At 41.6% G+C, this 18,324-nt stretch overlaps 1 protein-coding gene across 3 annotated transcripts; it reads left to right on the forward strand.

The window, feature by feature from the left end:
• The first annotated feature begins 1,303 nt into the window (after positions 1–1,303).
• Positions 1,304–18,306, forward strand: ano5a (anoctamin 5a). 3 transcript variants are annotated; one of them, XM_029522825.1, is made up of 20 exons: positions 1,304–1,463; positions 4,251–4,318; positions 8,231–8,338; positions 9,692–9,760; positions 9,982–10,266; positions 10,579–10,698; positions 10,910–11,025; positions 11,117–11,251; positions 11,345–11,450; positions 11,582–11,642; positions 11,998–12,149; positions 12,446–12,526; positions 13,461–13,689; positions 13,840–14,018; positions 14,110–14,207; positions 14,317–14,447; positions 14,718–14,923; positions 15,020–15,219; positions 16,039–16,144; positions 16,268–18,306. In XM_029522825.1, the coding sequence occupies exons 1-20, from the start codon at positions 1,394–1,396 to the stop codon at positions 16,496–16,498; spliced, it is 2,751 nt and encodes a 916-aa protein (XP_029378685.1). In that variant the 5' UTR covers positions 1,304–1,393; the 3' UTR covers positions 16,499–18,306. The 3 variants fall into 3 exon arrangements, with proteins under 3 accessions (XP_029378685.1, XP_029378686.1, XP_029378687.1); XM_029522826.1 differs by lacking the exon at positions 12,446–12,526 and adding an exon at positions 12,910–12,984; XM_029522827.1 differs by lacking the exons at positions 1,304–1,463; positions 4,251–4,318 and adding exons at positions 4,954–4,994; positions 5,319–5,370.
• The last annotated feature ends 18 nt before the right edge of the window (positions 18,307–18,324 follow it).

Raw genomic sequence — 18,324 nt, forward strand, 5'->3', positions numbered from 1 at the left:
CCCATTAAACAGTCTAGCAAACCTATTTCTGTTTCTCAACCTTTCTCTTTGACAGACAAGAAAGAAAAACTAACATATCAAAGGGCTGGCCCACCGTGCCCTGTTATTATACCCGATTTTTACCATTAGCCTTGGAAACTTTGGCAAGAGTGCACACCCAGGAAGACCCACATGTCAAGAAGCAAAGGTAAAATCATGTCGAAGAAAAAGAGGTGGCAAAAATAAGCAGCTGTATTTCTGTACTCGGCCACACCCCACAGAGCAGGACAACATAATTACACCAGCACAGGACTGTGTAAACCACTTGAAGGGTGAGAGAGGGGGCCACTGATGCTAAATTAGGATGGAGTGGAAGCACAGAGTGTGGAGAGGGCTGGGAGCAGCAGGGAAAGGCTGCAGGCAAACCCTTCTCTAAACCGCCTGTCATGGAGGGACAGAGCTTACAGACGTGTGAATGACTGGGAAGAACAGTCCAAACATCAGCATGCGTCAAACACAAACTCCAAATTAACATCCGAGTGCGTGTTGAAAGATACAGCAGAGTCCACAGTCTGTAGCATGCGAAAAGGCCTCTTCAGCTCTCCGCTTGTTTCTTATTGCTTTCATTTAGGATTCGAATAGCTATCGGTTATAAATGGAAACTTTGTTCCTCTTTCACTGTTTGGATGTTTCTCAAGAGTTTTTGGGAGCTCTCACAATGAACATTTGCCAATCAAATAGGCTTCCTATGCAAATGTGCCAAGGGAACATAGTTGCTTTAAACATGAAAACCTAAGGCTGGATGTCTGTCTTAGATGGCCAGTTTGTGGGAAATGACCACCAAACATGATCCTTGTTTTTTTTTTATTATTATTTTTTTTTTGGGTCGTTTCAGGTGATTGAATTCATCGGACAGTCCAGTGTAATGGACAGTTTGAACATGGGACACCTGGACACACATCAGTAACGCTTACAGCCGAAGGGGTGTGCTTCGTGAAGTCTCGTGCTGGTGGAGAATTTTACCGGGGAAACCCCAAAATCGTAACAATAAAGAAATGATGAACTCCCTCCACCGACATCAATCTATGCCCGTCTTTGGTTAAATCAGATTCACCTCGACCAGAAGCTGAAAATGTGGTAACAAGTCAGACCACACTGCTTGTTTGTTGGTCGTATTAACGGCCATTGGCCAGAACAGCTCTGGACCGTTCCTGCATCTCTCTCCGTGACATGCAGACATGTGGGCACGGTGACTGTGACGGCCATTGGTCGGCGGCGTGGAGCCCCTCCCCCCGACGGCCCTCCCCGTGGGCCCCGGAGGGCTCCGGCAGTCGTCGGCCGGTGGGTGAGGGAAGGAGCCGCGACGGTGCCCAGACCACGATCGGATCCCGGTGTTTCGAGCAGGACGCTCAACATGCACCGAATAACGGGAAGATCAGGCGGCGGCAGTCTGATTGAGATGAGCCCCAGTGAGTCCATCAGCGGTGAGTCATCGGTGTCAGAGCTGCCCTCTGATCTGATCCAGGCTGGTATTCCCGCTTTGTGTGGTCTGTTGCTAACGTCTCTGAAACATTAATGGAGAGTGTGAAGTTGAAATGCTTAATTCATTCCACAATCCTTTTCAACTCTGTTCTCTATTAGATGAACTTTCAGCCCGAACAGCACAACACAACACTTGACAACTGTGGAAAGCAGGAAGACAAATCAGTTGATGTCACTGTTGTGTTTGGCCATGCCTTTGGTGTACCAAAACGCATAGGTGGCAACTACATTACTATAGGTAACGATTTAGAAATTAACTTTAACGACAATGAAGATGACTCAACAATTTATTTATTCGTCTGTTTATTTTTGAGATCCCATATTACAAATCCCCCTTTTCAACGTCCCAAGTAGGTCAGAGTCTGGTTTTCTCTTCATGGAAACTACTGTCTCATAGCCAGCCGGTCTATGACAGTTGACCTGCTTACTGGAAACTACCCACAAAAACAAAACTCATATCCCTCTTCTGCTTCTGGATACATTCGAATTTTAAAGCAGTGCGTACACACTGGCCTGTGTTTTTAGCCATATATGGTGCTGCTGATTGGAGCATGAATCGCCCCGGACGCTCTCCAGTTACCTTTATGAATCCACGTTAAAGAGTAATGTTTCATCTGGAGTATGGAGAGAATCATATTATAGCAGTCGGTCTGTGTCAGGGTATGAGCGACTGCTACAGTATTGTGAACTGTAGTTGTGGTTTGAGTTGTGCGTTTATGGTGTGTTAAGATAACAATAGAAGCAGCATTTTCTACACGACACTCACAGCACCCCACCATTGGACCACCCTGATGCTCCAAAGCTATTATTTATGTAAAAGGGAAGATTGTACAGTGGAGACTGATGGCAAACAGCCTATTTCCGGCGTCTGTGACATGTCAGAACTCAATGTAGGGTTGCTCACGCTTTCTGAAAACACACATCATCTATATATTGTCTTGCGCGATGAAAGCATGTGGATGTGTTTGTGTGCACTTGAAAACCCGAGAGCGGTCGCTGCTTCCTTTCACATCACACAAGTCCACCCTTGTGTTTATACAAATACGTTTGAAATGAAGCCACAGAATTCTGTTTCACGATCTTGCAGTGTGCCAGTGGTAGAAAAAAGTATTGTACATGGAAAATTCAGTGCAGTGTGTATAAATTAAGGGTAACTATTAGCTTGGAGATTGTGTCTGTTATTTCAATAAGCCAGCTGTATTTGATGTCACTGTTTTAGGATACAGCAGTCTCTTACAACTATATTTAAATGGTGACTTCATTTTTTTAAATAACCAAATGTTATTGAGGCTGTATCTGCAATCTTGCTTGCTCACTGTAGTAAAAAAAAAAAAATAAAAAAAGACACAAGAGGCCTTGTGGCGTGCCACTGTGATCAGCTGCTCTCTCTTGAACAAAGCAGTAACTGTGAAAGCTGCTTAGGTGGGAAAAGACTCTTGGAGTATTTTCAGTGGCTCATACAGATCTACAGTACTGTGTCCAGCTGTTTGACAGTTTCATATGTCCAAAGGAAACAAAGCATAAAACAAAGCAGAGTAATCTAAATGTTGTAACTGGTTTTGAAGGATGAAAACACAGTTTCGGTGTTGCTGTTAAAACCTCATGAAAGTCAAGAATAAAAGATGACTTCGTCTTTGGCTTTAAGTTCACAAGTGCTGTGAAGTTACTGATAAAACTCATTGTCAAGGAGACTTCCTTTAATTTTCCACATCCTGCTATAAATCAAAAGATGCTGGTAACGAAAAAGCATTCTGTTTATGTTAACTATAACAATTTGAAATGCAATTTTGTTTCTGTCGCGGTTATTGTAAAGAACCAAGTTACAATATTTAAGGAGAGTTTAATTGAAATCAGAAGGAGAAGAACAAATAAAATGTCTAAAAGTCTGCAGTGGAAAAGCTGCATTACAGGTTGTGCTTAATCGTTGTGTTAGACTAAATATCATTCATTTTCATTGAACCACCAAGTTTTACTTTGTTGAGACAGAGAAGGTTTATATATTACAAGGTCAGAATTCTTGTTTCAGGCGTATGTAAGCACATTCTCAGTGTTGAGTCCAGACTAAATATAACCAGAGACCATCAATTATGACTTTTGCTTTTCTGCATAAAGCACAGACCAACAGGCTGCAACCGGCCATTGTTTTGTTTTTGGGTTTTTTTTTTTTTAGTAAAACTCTGCCAACGTTACTTGATTGTCTTGCTTTTCCATCTGCTCTGCAATTTGTTTATATAAATCCTTTTCTCAGAATGTGCTGCACTCTGGTAGGTTGTAATTGCCTCTGACAGGCAATGAAGGGCAGGCGAACATGGAACTGTGTGGTGGTTAAAAGCATGCGTCTTCACATAGGCAGATTTTACTGTCAGACGCACCGAGGGGCTTTACCATACTTTCAGTCACGCTTACTGCAGTCACTCCTGTAGTGGTCGAATTGCAGCAACATGGCTCTGTGTTTTTTTGTTTTTTTAACACTGAGATCCTGTTAAGTCATTCTGTCTGGCCTTGTGGGGAGCACTCGCAAAACATACTGTACAAATATAGACCACAACATTGGCTGTCAGTCTGTGCTCTCCGCTCAACTCAGGCAGCTGTTAAATCCATGAAATGTTGCTGCCACCAAGTTGCCTTTTTGATATTCACTGTGCGATTTTAATTTACAGGATACTACAGTAACCAACTGAACATAATTCTGTCATTAATTCTCCGAGCCTGTTGTTACTCTCTTGCAGATGATGTCAATGGCTTCCACCACCACGCCCCATCCAGCACAGGATCCTTCCAGCAGGGACAATCAGCGGTAAACACCAAACTCAACATGTTCACAGTCACTCAGCACTTCATACACTTTCAACTGCAGCTCCACCTCTGCGGTGGCTCATCTATTCGACAGTGTCTCAGAATAGTCTGTTTATTTCGAGACCACCTTCCGATATGCCAGCAGAAATGTGTGACTATACGCTACTTTTTAGGTTTCCAAGAAAGATGCACAAAAAAGCTTTCTTTTTAACAGTACCGTATCTTCACATCAGCTGTAGCCCCCCTGTAAACATGGTAGCAGGATGTTCACTGTGTACAAGTAAAATACTTTATTTATTCTTTCCTCCTCACTAGTTTAATAGTTAGCATTTTTAATACTGGCACGATGAAGAATGGTGACATTTTTTTTATTGATGAATTCCTTATTTTAAACCCACTCACTTGGTTAGGGATCTCAAACAACAACACTCTCAAGTTTTCAATTCAGATGATGGCTTACAACCATGCAAATGTCGTGAGACAGTCAGTTTAACTCTAACTCTCCTGTCTACTCTCCCACTCCCACATTGTACTGAAAGTCTCCTTTAACGCCCGAGGTTTGCATAGAGACCTGCGAGTCTCTCAGCGCCAGCCTAGCCTCCCTGACGTTCTCTGATCACAGCGACAGTCCAGAATTTGAGGCCCAGACATTAGAGCGAATCAGTACCTTGACTGGGGTAAGATGCCAGTCGAGGAGACGGTTGCATGTCACTGTCTCAGTGTTTTTGTGTTTGTTTCTCACATCCTCTAAGCTCTCTGGTCTTTCAGTGGCTGTGCCTGACTTACAACATTTAGAACATTTATGTAATTTTCAGAGTGTTATGGCGTGTTTTTGAATGTAAGTTATAAGGATGTGCGAAAGTATAGCAAGTGTGGTGTGTCTGACATTTGACCCACTCTGTAAAGTGGCTGCTACAGTTTTAGCTCTATGTAATATAAATCCTTTTTAATTTTTTTGTGTTGTTAGGCTTTCCCTCACTATTCACTCGGTTCCTCCACAGCTCTGGAGAAAGCGGGCTTTATTCCTGAAGTTTCGTTCCAGGGTATGGCATGGTAAACCAGGCATGTGATGTGATGCAACCTTAAGCATATTTCTGCCTGCCAGCCTTTATTTCTTTCTTAAAGAGTTTCTCCAGCAGTATCAGATATTCAAACTGCAATTTTAGTTGAAATCAATACAGAGTACACTTAGTAGAGAGCTGACAGTGGCTTCTGGAGAGCATGTTGTTTTCAAAAAAGAGTAATGGAAACATTCAGGCATGAGCTGTAATGTTAGTGCATCATTAGGATATATTATAAATGGGAAAGGCCTTTTCACTTGCTTTGTTTTCAGCCTGGTGATGCTGCAGCTTAATTAAAAATTCACACTTACACACACCCAAAGGCCAGTTCACATGGTACTGTGTGTATCAGTTGCCCAGCTGCTTTTCTGCATTTTGGTGTTTGTGTGTGTCTTTACACAGTATGCAGTCCATACTGTAATCAGGACCCTGCCCTGTGCTCATGACAGGACTGAACTTTATGGTGGCTCACCACATGCTATGCAGTTGGCATCCGTTTTCAGTTAGTAACCGATCTTAATGAAAAGGGGAACCATTGCCCCTTTTAGCTGAGGCTAATCCCTACTGGAAAAAAAAAAAGCCTTGAAATAAGAATTTCTAGTAACCTGCATCCTTCCAACTCAAGGCTGTGATTTAGCTGAGAAGAAGATGGCATCAAGGAGTTTTTGAGATGAGAAGCATATCTAGAAATTGTCATTCTCAATAAATCATCCCAGGGATGCTTTGTATCCCTTCAATGTAGGGTAAAGCATTAAGACGTGTACTGTTTTGTTGTTGTCCATCAGAATGATGATTTGGCAATTTAGCAACACATTTTGAAACACCAAAATCTAAATGAATAAGAATTCAGTTATTTAATTAAAAACCTTCACCCCAGAAAAGCGGCACCATGACATGTGATATTTTACAGAGCCTCCTCCCTGAAATGAGCCCTACTTATGTTACAACATGTACTACATTCACCCTCCTTAATTTAAACGTTCATATGTCTAAAGACCCAGTTGTTAGGGGTTAGCTGGTAAATGTATAGTAATCTGTGGCCTCTACTGGCTTTACTTAGGGAGGCCCCTGCAGATGCACCGATCCCCTATGGGTGATCTGTAATTACAGCAAATTAGAGAGTTTCTGTAGGAACATCCCAGTTATAGAAAGCATCCAACCTGCCATGGTCAACTTTGTCCAACATAAAATGGGAGGAGACGCAGACCAGTCATTAAAACATATGCGTGATTTTGCATAAGTCAACTCATAAAAAAAAAAAAAAACGTAGATGCAAATGTTGATGCAAGTTTGTACAGTCCATTCCTTTTAAAGACAATATATATAGATAAATAACGTCTGGGGCAATTTACATGCACTTTCCACTGATAGTGTCACATTTGCACAGTGTTCAGCACTGTTCAATTGATTCATTTCAGGGTCAAGTCTGGCTGAACCAGTCAACCAGTGTTGTCTGTACTTTGTCCTCTGTCCTCTATCAGAGCAGATTTCTCTATGTGGTCATTTGGCTTTTCAGCTGAGATTTTACTGTTTATCTGAAATATTGGGAAACACGTCTCAGGAACTGTTTCTTTTACTCTACTGATCAGCGTCGTACAGTCCAGTGATGTCATCTCCCCCTTACTGAGGCAGCCCTCTCATTACATTAGTGAGCTCTGCAACAGCAGCTGGCAGCAGCCATGCTGCCAGTATGTCGCTGACATCTCTAGGAGCCTCCTATGTCCTCCCCCTTCCTGTCTGTTTTTTAAATGTCTGACCAAGCAAGGCCTATGTCCTGGGAGGTGAGTGGACTCGCTGGAGCTCCTCTCACAGGTGAATCAGGGGAGTCAGAGTGAGATAAATATTGCTCTCAGGGCTGGACTTTGTTCCCTGGAGAGAGGCAATTCTGCTCAGCAGCCTGCCCATCCGTTGATGCATTATAGCCAAAGGGAATGGGCCATGGAGGTAAAGTGCTCTTTCTTTCTTCCCAACCCAAACAGCACTGAGTTGCAAGTACAATCCATGCTGGATGTTGTAGTTTTTGCTGTGTCTTATGCGAGGTCTACAAATTGCTAGCAGTCCTGTGTAGGTGGCTGTAGTAGTGATGTGTTGTGACGACAGGCGTAAATGTTACATGGTATGTGGTTATATTTAGCTTTCTGAACAGCTGAAGCAGCACTGAAAGCAGGGCCTGCTTTTTTTTTTTTTTTGCTCCGGAAAAATATGCCTGTCCTGTTCAATTCTCCTCAGCTGCTGAAGAGACAGGCAGGGCTAGCATTAGCTACCACACATGCATGAGATTTCTTTAGGCACCAATACAAGTGCTCTCAGCCTCTATAGATCCCAGGCTTCACAAAAAATCACAAACAAATGAACTGCTGTAGTGTTGGCGTTTCCTATCTATACAAAAGGGCTTATTATGTAGAGAAATGCATTTATGAATTTGTTGTCTCTCCACATACCATTTGCTACAGCCCGGGGTTTTGTTTACAGCAAGTAGTCAGATGACCTGAAAGCAAAGCATTTGTCTGCTCCTGAAACCCCCCCTATGTACCGCGCCAAGGAGTTCTTGAAAAACCAAATGGTTATCTTTTTCAATAAAACCTATCTCAGAGGGAAATGAGCTACATGAAAGATCTTAGTCACAGCAGACGTCATAGTGTGCCATTTGTTTTTGGAGTGAAAATATGATAATCATTATTTTCGAGTTGAGCGTGATGTGGTGTGGAGGCCTTGTCCTGAAGGTTTTGCTGTTAGCCACTGACACATTGTTTGACACTCTGCTCTGCTGTGGTGAATTCACACAAGCCCCTTTGAGGTGATACTGTACCAATGTGTACAAAGACTGTGGCCTCTGTTCTCTCTCGTTATAGATTGACAAACAACAACAAAGTAAAGACTCAGTGTTCTTCCGCGATGGAGTCCGCAGGATTGATTTTGTCCTGTCCTACATTGATGATAAAGATGGTGAAAGAAAACAGGTAAGAGACCACGTCTATGTGCATACAGTACATTTGGAATAAGATACTACTGTGCTAGAAGTCACTTTGTGCTGCCACGATGCTTCTAATAATCCCTGTGAAATAATGGACACTGGCTTGTACACATGGGTTTATGGAGAACTTGTCTAGTTGTGTTTGTACCACTGCCATAGTTGTTTTCGTGTGACTTTACTTTCACTTTGGTTTTATATGTTAACTAAAAGATTATGTTTGAATTTTGTCGTTGGTGTATTTACAGTTCAACAGGATGATTGTGGAAAGAACTAAATATGTTTAGATCTTAAAGTTTTATACAAACAGCTCGTGCTAATTCCACTTCTTGACTCACACAGTAAGATTGGGTTCTTTTAGGATCTCCTCAGACCTCATTATGTGTCAGGGGCATACCCTAAATACCACAACACTGATAAAACCAGGCAAATTGTTCTCAGTCTGTATCTGTTGTCCCCCCCCAAGGACTTTCCCAAGTTAACGTCTACGTTGAAACAGATGAACAAATGTATTTTCTCTGGCAAATCAGCTTGAAGTATTTCTGTACTGTCTTTATTCACGTTTTGTCTTTATCGGCTGCATAGTGCTGAAAGACTTGTAGTGTTTGATACTGAGTTGTTAGCCTTCACATCTAGATGTTACCGTACCTCAGGTATGTGGCAGTTTGTCACAGCTGTGAGTAAACACTCTGACCTCTGGCCTGGTCAGGAACTCCTGTGTATTATCCATCAGTTTTAAAATTGGGTTGAAAAGTTGAGTACTAACAAGGAGTCCCCCATTTTCTTTGTTGAGTTTTACTGCCAACGATATGAACTATTGCTTTCAATACGCCTGTTTCTAGAAGCATTAAACTTCATTTCAAGAGCCAAACAGAAACTCGTATCATACTACCATGCTGCCACATGTAACATTGCTATTAGGTCTGTCGAACTGTCACTGCCTTGTCCACAATGGTTTGTGAACTTTCTTCCTTTCTTTCTCCCCGCAAATTTTGGCTGTCTTTAAGTTTGGGAATGTGAATTTTCTTTTGAATTAGAATTTTCAAACATTCGTGAATGTGAGTCTGACATTAGCTTTTTAAAATCTTTCCAATTGTGAGTGTGTATTTACTGACACATAGAACTTTATATACTCGAGCGTTCAGCTTTTCACTGTGATTGAAGTTGTGTGCTAGTTTAATCTTATTTTTTTTTACATATTTGTCCATGTATGCCGTTTTTGTGTAATGTTTGTGTGTAATTTATTTCTTGTACGATAAAGTCAACTGTAATTTAAATCAGAATTAAATTGAAATAAAACTAATATATTGATTTATTTTTATTATTTTTTTTATTTCTACAGGAGAGGAGGAAGTTGTATGAGGCTAATTTGATGAAAGTTGGTCTGGAATTGGAGACGGAAGATAAGTCGGTAAGAAACCCTGAATTCAGAAATTTTGATTGCGTCAAAGAGGGAATGCAGTGGCCTGTAAATACATAATGTTTGCACATATCGCACCTCATTAATTCTCTTGACTTTATCTTTAAGCTATGTAGTCATTAAACTATGAATGTTACATACACCTATAAAATGTTTGCTCATGGCTCAGGATCTCACTACTAATTTTACCGTTTCAATTTCATCATCGCCAGGAGTCAGAGGATGGAAAGACTTATTTCGTGAAGATCCATGCTCCATGGGAGGTGTTGGCCACCTACGCAGATGTCCTGAAGATCAAAGTTCCATTCAAAGCCAACGACATCCCAGACAACAGTCAGATGCCCATGAACTGGCTGGCCACCCCCTTTCGTCTGCCAGAGCACATCATGCACCCTGAGCCAGACTATTTCACAGCGTCTTTCGACAATAGCAAGTGTGACTTCTTCCTTATTGACAACAAAGATACATTCTTCCCCCCTTCAACTCGCAACAGGATTGTAAGGATGGTTTTCTTATCTTGTTTTGTGACCTTGAAATTATAAGGTTCTTTGCTAACAACTTTACCGATTTAGCTTGAAATGATGTAGCGTACTGTGGTTCTGTTCAGAGGCATCAAATAGCTGTGTTATTAAAGTGACTAATGTTCATATTTAGAGGGTCAGGTTTTACTGTGAAGACTTGAATGTCCAATATGCTAAACTGGCTGTGGACACAGAGGGAACTTTACAGTTAGGATTTTGTGTCATGGTTTTTATCCGTTATATCCACATAAAATTCCAAAATATTATTTTGTTTCTCTCTCTGCTCAGGTCTACTATATTCTGTCCCGCTGTTCATACTTCAGGGATGAATGTGGGGATAAAGACAAGAAGGGAATCAAGAGGTTACTCAACAATGGCACGTACACCGCTGCCTTTCCCCTGCATGATGTAAGCCTCTTTTGGCCAACTTCTGGCTCTCCTTATCATTGAAAAAAAAAAAAAAAAAAAGTGTGTGTAGGAAATGTTTCAGGTCACCTCAATGGAATGTGCACTCACTGATTTCCATCTGTAATATCCTGTCACAGGCAGTGTTGGATTTTATAATCCAAGATTGCAGCAAACAGATACATTAATGAACTCTGTTCCTCTTTGTAAACAGTGCCGATACTGGAAAAGATCGAGAGATGCTAACTGCGAGAGTGATCGATACAATCTCTACAAGTACTGGGCCAGATTCTTCTGTTTCTTTAAGGAGCAGCCCCTGAACCTTATAAGGCATGTTGTCAAATCTATCTCTGTGTTTACACAACAGAAATCTGATGGCAGAAGCATTAAAAGGAAGAAATGTGTTTTCCTTCTTCAACAGGAAGTATTATGGAGAGAAGATAGGTATTTATTTTGCGTGGCTGGGTTTCTACACTGAGATGTTGCTGTTTGCTGCTGTAGTGGGGACAATTTGTTTCATCTATGGCTTTCTCACTTACGATGACAACGAGTGGAGGTGAGTCTTACTAAGAATATTGTCATTGTATCACGAGTTGTTATTTCGATTTATTTTATTGAAAACTATTTTCATTATTCTCCCTTCCAAAAGCAAAGAAATATGTGACGAGAAAATTGGAGGCAACATTGTTATGTGTCCGCTGTGTGACAAAAAATGTGGCTACTGGAAACTGAACACAACATGCAACTCTTCATGGGTGAGACATCCTAAATCTTTCGGTCATGATTCTTCTTCTGCCCTCTATGTGACATTTAATAGAAGGTTGGATATACATGTCAACAAAGTCTCTCACTATCTCACTATTCTTCCAACATACTCTCCTTTCAGCAATCACACTTATTCGACAACGTAGCAACAGTTTTTTTTGCCATATTCATGGGGATATGGGGTAAGTCAAAATGTATGCTCTTTGTGTTTTGTATTTTCTAGCCCAATGCACCATCTAGTGGTAAAAGTTGATTTTCAAATTAATTACCCGGCCAGTTTTTCCATTCAGAAAACAAAAACTAATATTGCCGCCTGTCACTGTTAGTTTTGGTTTGATTTGCTGAGTGTTTGGGGTGTGACGCCTCTGATACGATACAAACTTAAATGGCCTCAAAGCTGAAAATGTATTGAATTATTTGATCATTTGAATAACTCGGCAAACTGCCGCTCAAGGCCAGACAAACGTCCTGATAAATAGAAACGTATTACCCGTGCTGTGATCCACCGGGTGTGATGGATGATGAATTTCTCTTCAGTGACACTGTTTCTGGAGTTCTGGAAGAGACGGCAGGCTCGTCTTGAGTATGAGTGGGATCTGGTCGACTTCGAAGAAGAGCAGCAGCAGCTACAGCTTCGACCGGAGTACGAGACCAAGTGCACCAACCGCAAGCTGAACCGCATCACTCAGGTGTTTGTGGGCCCATGAAATACTAATGGACTGTGTTATGTACAGCTCTACCGACGTGCAGTTTTTTAGAAGAGTTGACCAGAGGAAATGATTGCAGATTACGGTGTGTGTTGTATTTACGCTGTTGGTTGCAGCTATTCATTAGAGCTAGTTCCTGGACTAAAAAAGACGCTTTGATTAGGAGCATCTGTTCATTTAAATTGCAAGTGAATACTTAGTGACTGGCAGAAGCACACTTTAAGTTAATAGAAACAGAATGCTGTAATTTGTTGTGACCACATCCTACCTATCTTTAGGAAACAGAGTGGGTTCTTGACAGGAGTGCTACAGATCTAATGGGGAAATTGTGTCTGTGCTGGGCCACTGTGACCCTCTGGGTAAGGGTGGCGCTTAATGTGGAATGTCAGAGTGCTGGTGAGGGAGGGATTTCGGTGTGATGTAGTTTTTGTGGATAAAAGACATCTCTGGAAAGACTGCGAGGCACGATTTTCCTTCTCTACCGCATTACTGTTTGTCTAATGTGACTATCCAGAAAGAGGATATGGGAAAACCACAGTTAAACCAGGAGGGCTCTAAATGACAGAATTGGACCCGTGCTGAAATGCCTTCACACAAAGACCTCCGATTGGGCAAACCAGCTCAGTTTTTAAATCTGAGGCTGGTGTCATTAAAGGAACCTGGCCTTTTTGCAGCTGTCTTTTCAGGATATAACAAGTGATTACTGACTGCAGTGTCCATGCTTTGCTTGCTCATGATGTAGGAAATGGAGCCGTACTTACCCATAACAAGCAAGTGTGCACGCATGTGTCTCTCAGGAGCCACCGTCCTGTTCTGGGTGAGCATAGTATCTTTCGTACACTGAGTTAATCATCCGTGCTTGTGCCATTTATCTATCTCGTCTTACTGCTCATCATCACATTGAACAGTACTGTGTGACCATCGCAAGTATGTGCAAAACCTTTAAAGAAATGGTGACTCTAATCCAATCCCTAATGAATTGTAACCCATTTAATGCAAGAGTTTTACACATACTAGCCCAGAAGTTATTGTTGTGTTGCGTACTTTGCAAAAAGCATTAAAAAGCTTGTAAATTAGGTATTAGGACTATTGTGGTAATTATGGTAGGTGTTTATTATTCATGGGTCATGCATGCACACTTTTAGCTTAACCGTCACGACTAACATTTTTATTTGCCATAATGCACCTTGTTTATGCATATATATTCTTTTGGTGTGATGTGTTTACTGTACCTTTGTGATGCTGTGCAATGCAGTTGTCTTTCATGATGTCACTGTTGTCTCTGCCCTGAAGATATCATTGATCATTGCCTGCATCATTGGCGTGATAGCATACCGCCTGGCCGTATATGCGGCCTTCGCCAGCATCATGAAGGACAGTCCAACCTCTAACCTGCAGGTGGTCGGCCCCTATATCACACCACAGCTGGCCACCTCTGTCACCGCCTCCTGCATCAACTTTATCATCATCATGATCCTCAACCTCATGTATGAGAGAGTGGCCATTTGGATCACTGATATGGGTAAGGGCCAGATTGAGAGAGTGTATCCAGAATTATTACCCGTCAGCACACATCAGTACACATCGTCTCTGTAACAGTGAAAATTTTCTTTTTTTCTTTTTTTTTTCATTTATGTACTGTGTTGTTGTTTTTTTTTTTTTGCTGTGACAGAAATTCCAAAGACCCACCTGGAGTATGAGAACAAACTGACAGTGAAGATGTTCCTCTTCCAATTTGTCAACTACTATTCCTCCTGCTTCTATGTGGCTTTCTTCAAGGGCAAGTTCGTTGGCCATCCTGGAAATTATGCTTATATGTTTGGCAGCTTGTCCAAACTGAGGAATGAAGAGGTACCAGATACAACTTCAGAGAGTTTAAAAGCATAATAATCCCAGTTCATGTTTTCATCTTCTTTCTTTTGTTTCAATATGCCACTTTCAGTGTGACCCCGGTGGCTGTCTGATCGAGCTGACCACCCAACTAGTGATCGTGATGACTGGCAAACAGGTGTGGGGCAACATCCAAGAAGCTCTGGTTCCGTGAGTACTCAAACTGAATGCGGTTTATGGCCTTTGTTAGCGTTTCAGCGCAACTGTGGCTGTGGTAACGCTGCCTAAAAGCGCTCTACCACCCCCTTGTGTCTTTCAGTTGGCTGATGAACTGGTGGGGCAGCAGGAAGGCAAGAAACCACCCAGAGAGTCTGTACAGCCGTTGGGAGCAGGACCATGACCTGCAGGGCTTTGGGCAGCTCGGCCTTTTCTACGAATATCTCGAAATGGGTAAACATTCTACACACATTGTTTCAGTTGTACACGGGTACATTTCCAGACACACATGAAAGTAAAGCTGCAGTCCAAGTTTCTGCCAAATTTAAGTCAGCAACAGGCCTAGAGCCAAACTGAGGGAAAAATGATTTCTAAGCTTTAAAAACATGAAAGTTTTTACATTTAAAATAAGGAACTTATTTCAAAATGTCCTCTGAGAAACTCCAGATGGTGCTGTTTCCCTCATACTATCTCTCACTAACTTCTTTCCTCTCTGCCTCCCAGTGATCCAGTTTGGTTTCATCACACTCTTTGTTGCCTCCTTCCCTTTGGCACCCCTGCTGGCACTTATCAACAACATCATTGAGGTTAGAGTGGATTCCTGGAAGCTCACCACTCAGTTCAGAAGACCAGTGGCAGCCAAGGCTCACAGTATTGGAGCCTGGGAGGAAATTCTGAGCGGGATTGCCATCCTCTCTGTTGTCACTAATGTAAGTTTTAGACTGCTCCTGTCTGGTGTGTTTCCGCTCATGATCTTGGAGTCTTATCTGTCGTTTTCCTCCCCCATTTCTCTCTCCGCTTTCTAGGCATTTATTGTGGCCTTCACCTCTGATATGATCCCACGGCTCGTGTACATGTACGCCTACCAGCCAGACAGTCAGAGGAATATGAAAGGCTACATAAACGACAGCCTTTCAGTGTTTAATATCTCTCGGATCCAACTGACTAGCAGACCTGAGGAAGGGGAGAACCCATCTTGGTTCAACAGCTCCATCACTACCTGCAGGTGTGTGTGTTAGCAGTTTCCCATCCTACTATTATTTGGCTTTGTGTTAAGATGAATACAGATCCTTTACACAAGAATAATAAATATCACATTGTGAAGACATTCATTCATTCATTCATCTTCTACCACTTACCTGTTTCCGGGTCATTTGGGGGGGGTTGGAGCCAATCCCAGCTCACACTGGGTGAGGACAGGGTACACCCTGGACGGAACATAGTCAATTCTGTAAAAACTTAAAAGGCAAAGTTCTTGTTTATTTCATGAATGTAAGTAATACAAACTGTAAAATGTTGACGGCATTTAATGTAGCTGGTTGAGTAATTCTCACTTGATTTTTCACGTTTGCGCCAATACATTTGTGTGTAATATGTACGTATGGTGTTTGTGCAAAAAAACCAATAGCACTTATACTGTGCATAAAACTGATTAAAATACTTTTGTGACTTGAGCATCTGGGACAGATGTAGTGGAGGAAAAAGAAGAATATTTCCATCTTAAACATTGTGACAGCCGTAGTATATAGAAGCACACACAAATGCAGTGAAAGCACCTCAAAATGTGCTAAGATTCATCACTGATATATACAATGTGGAGTCCGGAGAAGGTGAAGTAGCTCAACACCAAGACACGGTAGCCCAAAGCGTTAGTATCCACATTATCTCAGAATCCTTGTGAACGCGACCATTTAAGTTTAATCACTGTCTAACTTAACATTTAATTGTTCTGTGGTAGATAGTCCTATGACAGCAAATGAATCTTGAATAATTTGAGTGCAAAAATCTGCAGGTCATCTCCAGCTTTGTGGATCTTTCTTTGCAGGTATCGCGATTACCGCTACCCCCCTGGCCATGAAAAGGAGTATGAGCACACTATGCAGTTCTGGCATATTCTGGCTGCCAAGCTGGCTTTCATTATCATCATGGAGGTAAAAAAAAAAACAAAAAAAAAAACACCACCACCTCACATAATGTTTTCGCAGGCAATATAATTCCGCCTTAATTGAAAGTAAATATTTAACATGGACTTGTCGCACTCTGTTTCTCCACAGCATGTTGTTTTCTCGGTCAAATTCTTTGTAGCCTGGATGATCCCGGATGTTCCCTCTGATGTGAGGGCTCGGGTAAAGAGAGAGCGCTACCTGGTCCAGGAGTATCTCCATAACTACGAAGTGGAGAAGCTAAAGGTCCAACTCAGCCTGAACAGCAGCAACGACTGCACCTGCACTCCCATGATCTATCCCTCTTTACCCCAGCATGAGGTGCTGTCAGAGTGTCTCTAGCCCAGAGAGCTGCTGGTCAATCAGCTGGATGTCATGCCCTGCTTGTGTATTATGACACTGACCATCCCTTTGCTCTGGTGCCGGAGTAGTTTAGGCAGTGCACACACACACACACACACACACACACACACACACACACACACACACACACAACTTTTACTAAAGAATTAGAGGCTTCCTTAATTCACAGCCATCCTTCCTCTGCTAATCTGCTGATAGTGGAAGTGCACACAAGTGAAAGTCTCCACGCATGCTGAAACCTGAGGCCCTTGAATTTAAATATCCGTCTCATGTTTATGCCTTCTCACTGTCCATGTTGCAATTACAGGGCTGCCTATCATCAGAATTTATTGTAAAGAAAGAAAGTGGAAATCTTATACACTGTGTCTAAACCGGACAAGTTGGTCTGATTTTAATAGACTATTTATTTAAGTGCCACCATGACTAACCAAAGACTGGATGCCTTAATATAATATATCACACACTTATCAATTGTATTACGTGTCTGTCAGTAGAATAACAATATCTTTGGAAATGAGAGCTTGCTTGTTGTCAGCTTTAAATATTTGTTTACATGTAAGCGATTTAAGCAGTTCCAGTGTCATTTACTGTAAAGTTCCATTCAACACTTTTTTTCGGTTTGTTCCTACTGCAACAAACCTGAGTACTGTCAGTGTGATAGCACCGGCGTCATGGTATTAGCACCAAATTATTTTCCTCACACCACTGGCTCCACTGTTGGTCCAGGAGAAAAGCTTAATGAAGAGAAACCAGTGCTACTGTTAGCACTGAGCGGGGGCAGAGCTTGTCCTGCGACGGCCAGTTGTTGAGCAGCTAAAGCAGCAGCTGCGACATGTTGACTGATTCCTGGAGATGTGAAGTGAAAAGCTCTGAGAGAGATCAGTTTTTAATGCGCCTCTGTTTACCAACACATTGAAGCTAATGAAAGCCTGCCCCACCTACTCAACTGTTTGCTCCATTAGACAAAAAGCTCGTCGGCTGTCACCCATGTTCTCATGCTTCTGATTTCCTCAGCTGTGTCGGCTGAGAAGGAAAGATAGACTTTCTTTTTAATTTTATTTTGCACATAGCACTTAATGAAAACCTGACCACCGATATATAAACATGTCAGTCTATTAGTTGTCCCCATGCTACTTATTCATAATCAATGTTTTCAATCAGCAATGTGTGATAGACTTTGTTTGACCGTTATTATAGCAAGATCTTTCCTGTTCTGATTTTAATGTTTATATTCAGAGTAAAGGAAAAGGATAAAGATGAAACTTTTTTTCTTTTGGAATTAGAACGGAACATTTTACATTCATTAAGTTGCATATGTCATAATATGTGAAACATATTGAAGTATTTAAATTTTGTGTAAAATATCAGATTGGCCGTGCTTCATTCTCAGGCAACTAAAATGTATGTTTATTGAGATGTGTGTCGATGTTACCACTGAAGCTACGAGACTTGTTGGGCTGTTCCACTTGGCCTTTTTCATGCTGTGTGCTGAGCTAAACTGATGCCTTAATACAGCCAATGACTCTGTTCGCATTGTGTTTCTCTGTACATTTCCTATGAGTTAACTTTTTTTTTCTTACTTCTGTCTTCTTTAGTTATGGGTAAGTCGTGTTTTATTTTATAATGTTACCATACATGAAGAAGGTGAAACGAATTGTTTAGTGTATGCTTAAATTTATGATTTCATATTCCTATTTTTGGTCTTCTGTCATTTTTATAATTGTCCTATATCCAAATGTGTAAAGCAACAAAGGCAACTCTCCAAAATAAAGTACCAGTTAAACTTGCCCGGAGTCATCTTAAAT

This window comes from Echeneis naucrates, chromosome 16 (genome assembly GCF_900963305.1).
Source record: "Echeneis naucrates chromosome 16, fEcheNa1.1, whole genome shotgun sequence".
Lineage (NCBI taxonomy): Eukaryota > Metazoa > Chordata > Actinopteri > Carangiformes > Echeneidae > Echeneis > Echeneis naucrates.

Excerpts from the sequence above, each read along its gene's own strand:
- ano5a (XM_029522825.1), top strand. The coding sequence starts at position 1,394 with ATGCACCGAATAACGGGAAGATCAGGCGGCGGCAGTCTGATTGAGATG. Across the intron at positions 11,026-11,116 it reads CAGCCCCTGAACCTTATAAG|GAAGTATTATGGAGAGAAGA; the intron begins GCATGTTGTCAA and ends CTTCTTCAACAG. Across the intron at positions 11,252-11,344 it reads TACGATGACAACGAGTGGAG|CAAAGAAATATGTGACGAGA; the intron begins GTGAGTCTTACT and ends CCCTTCCAAAAG.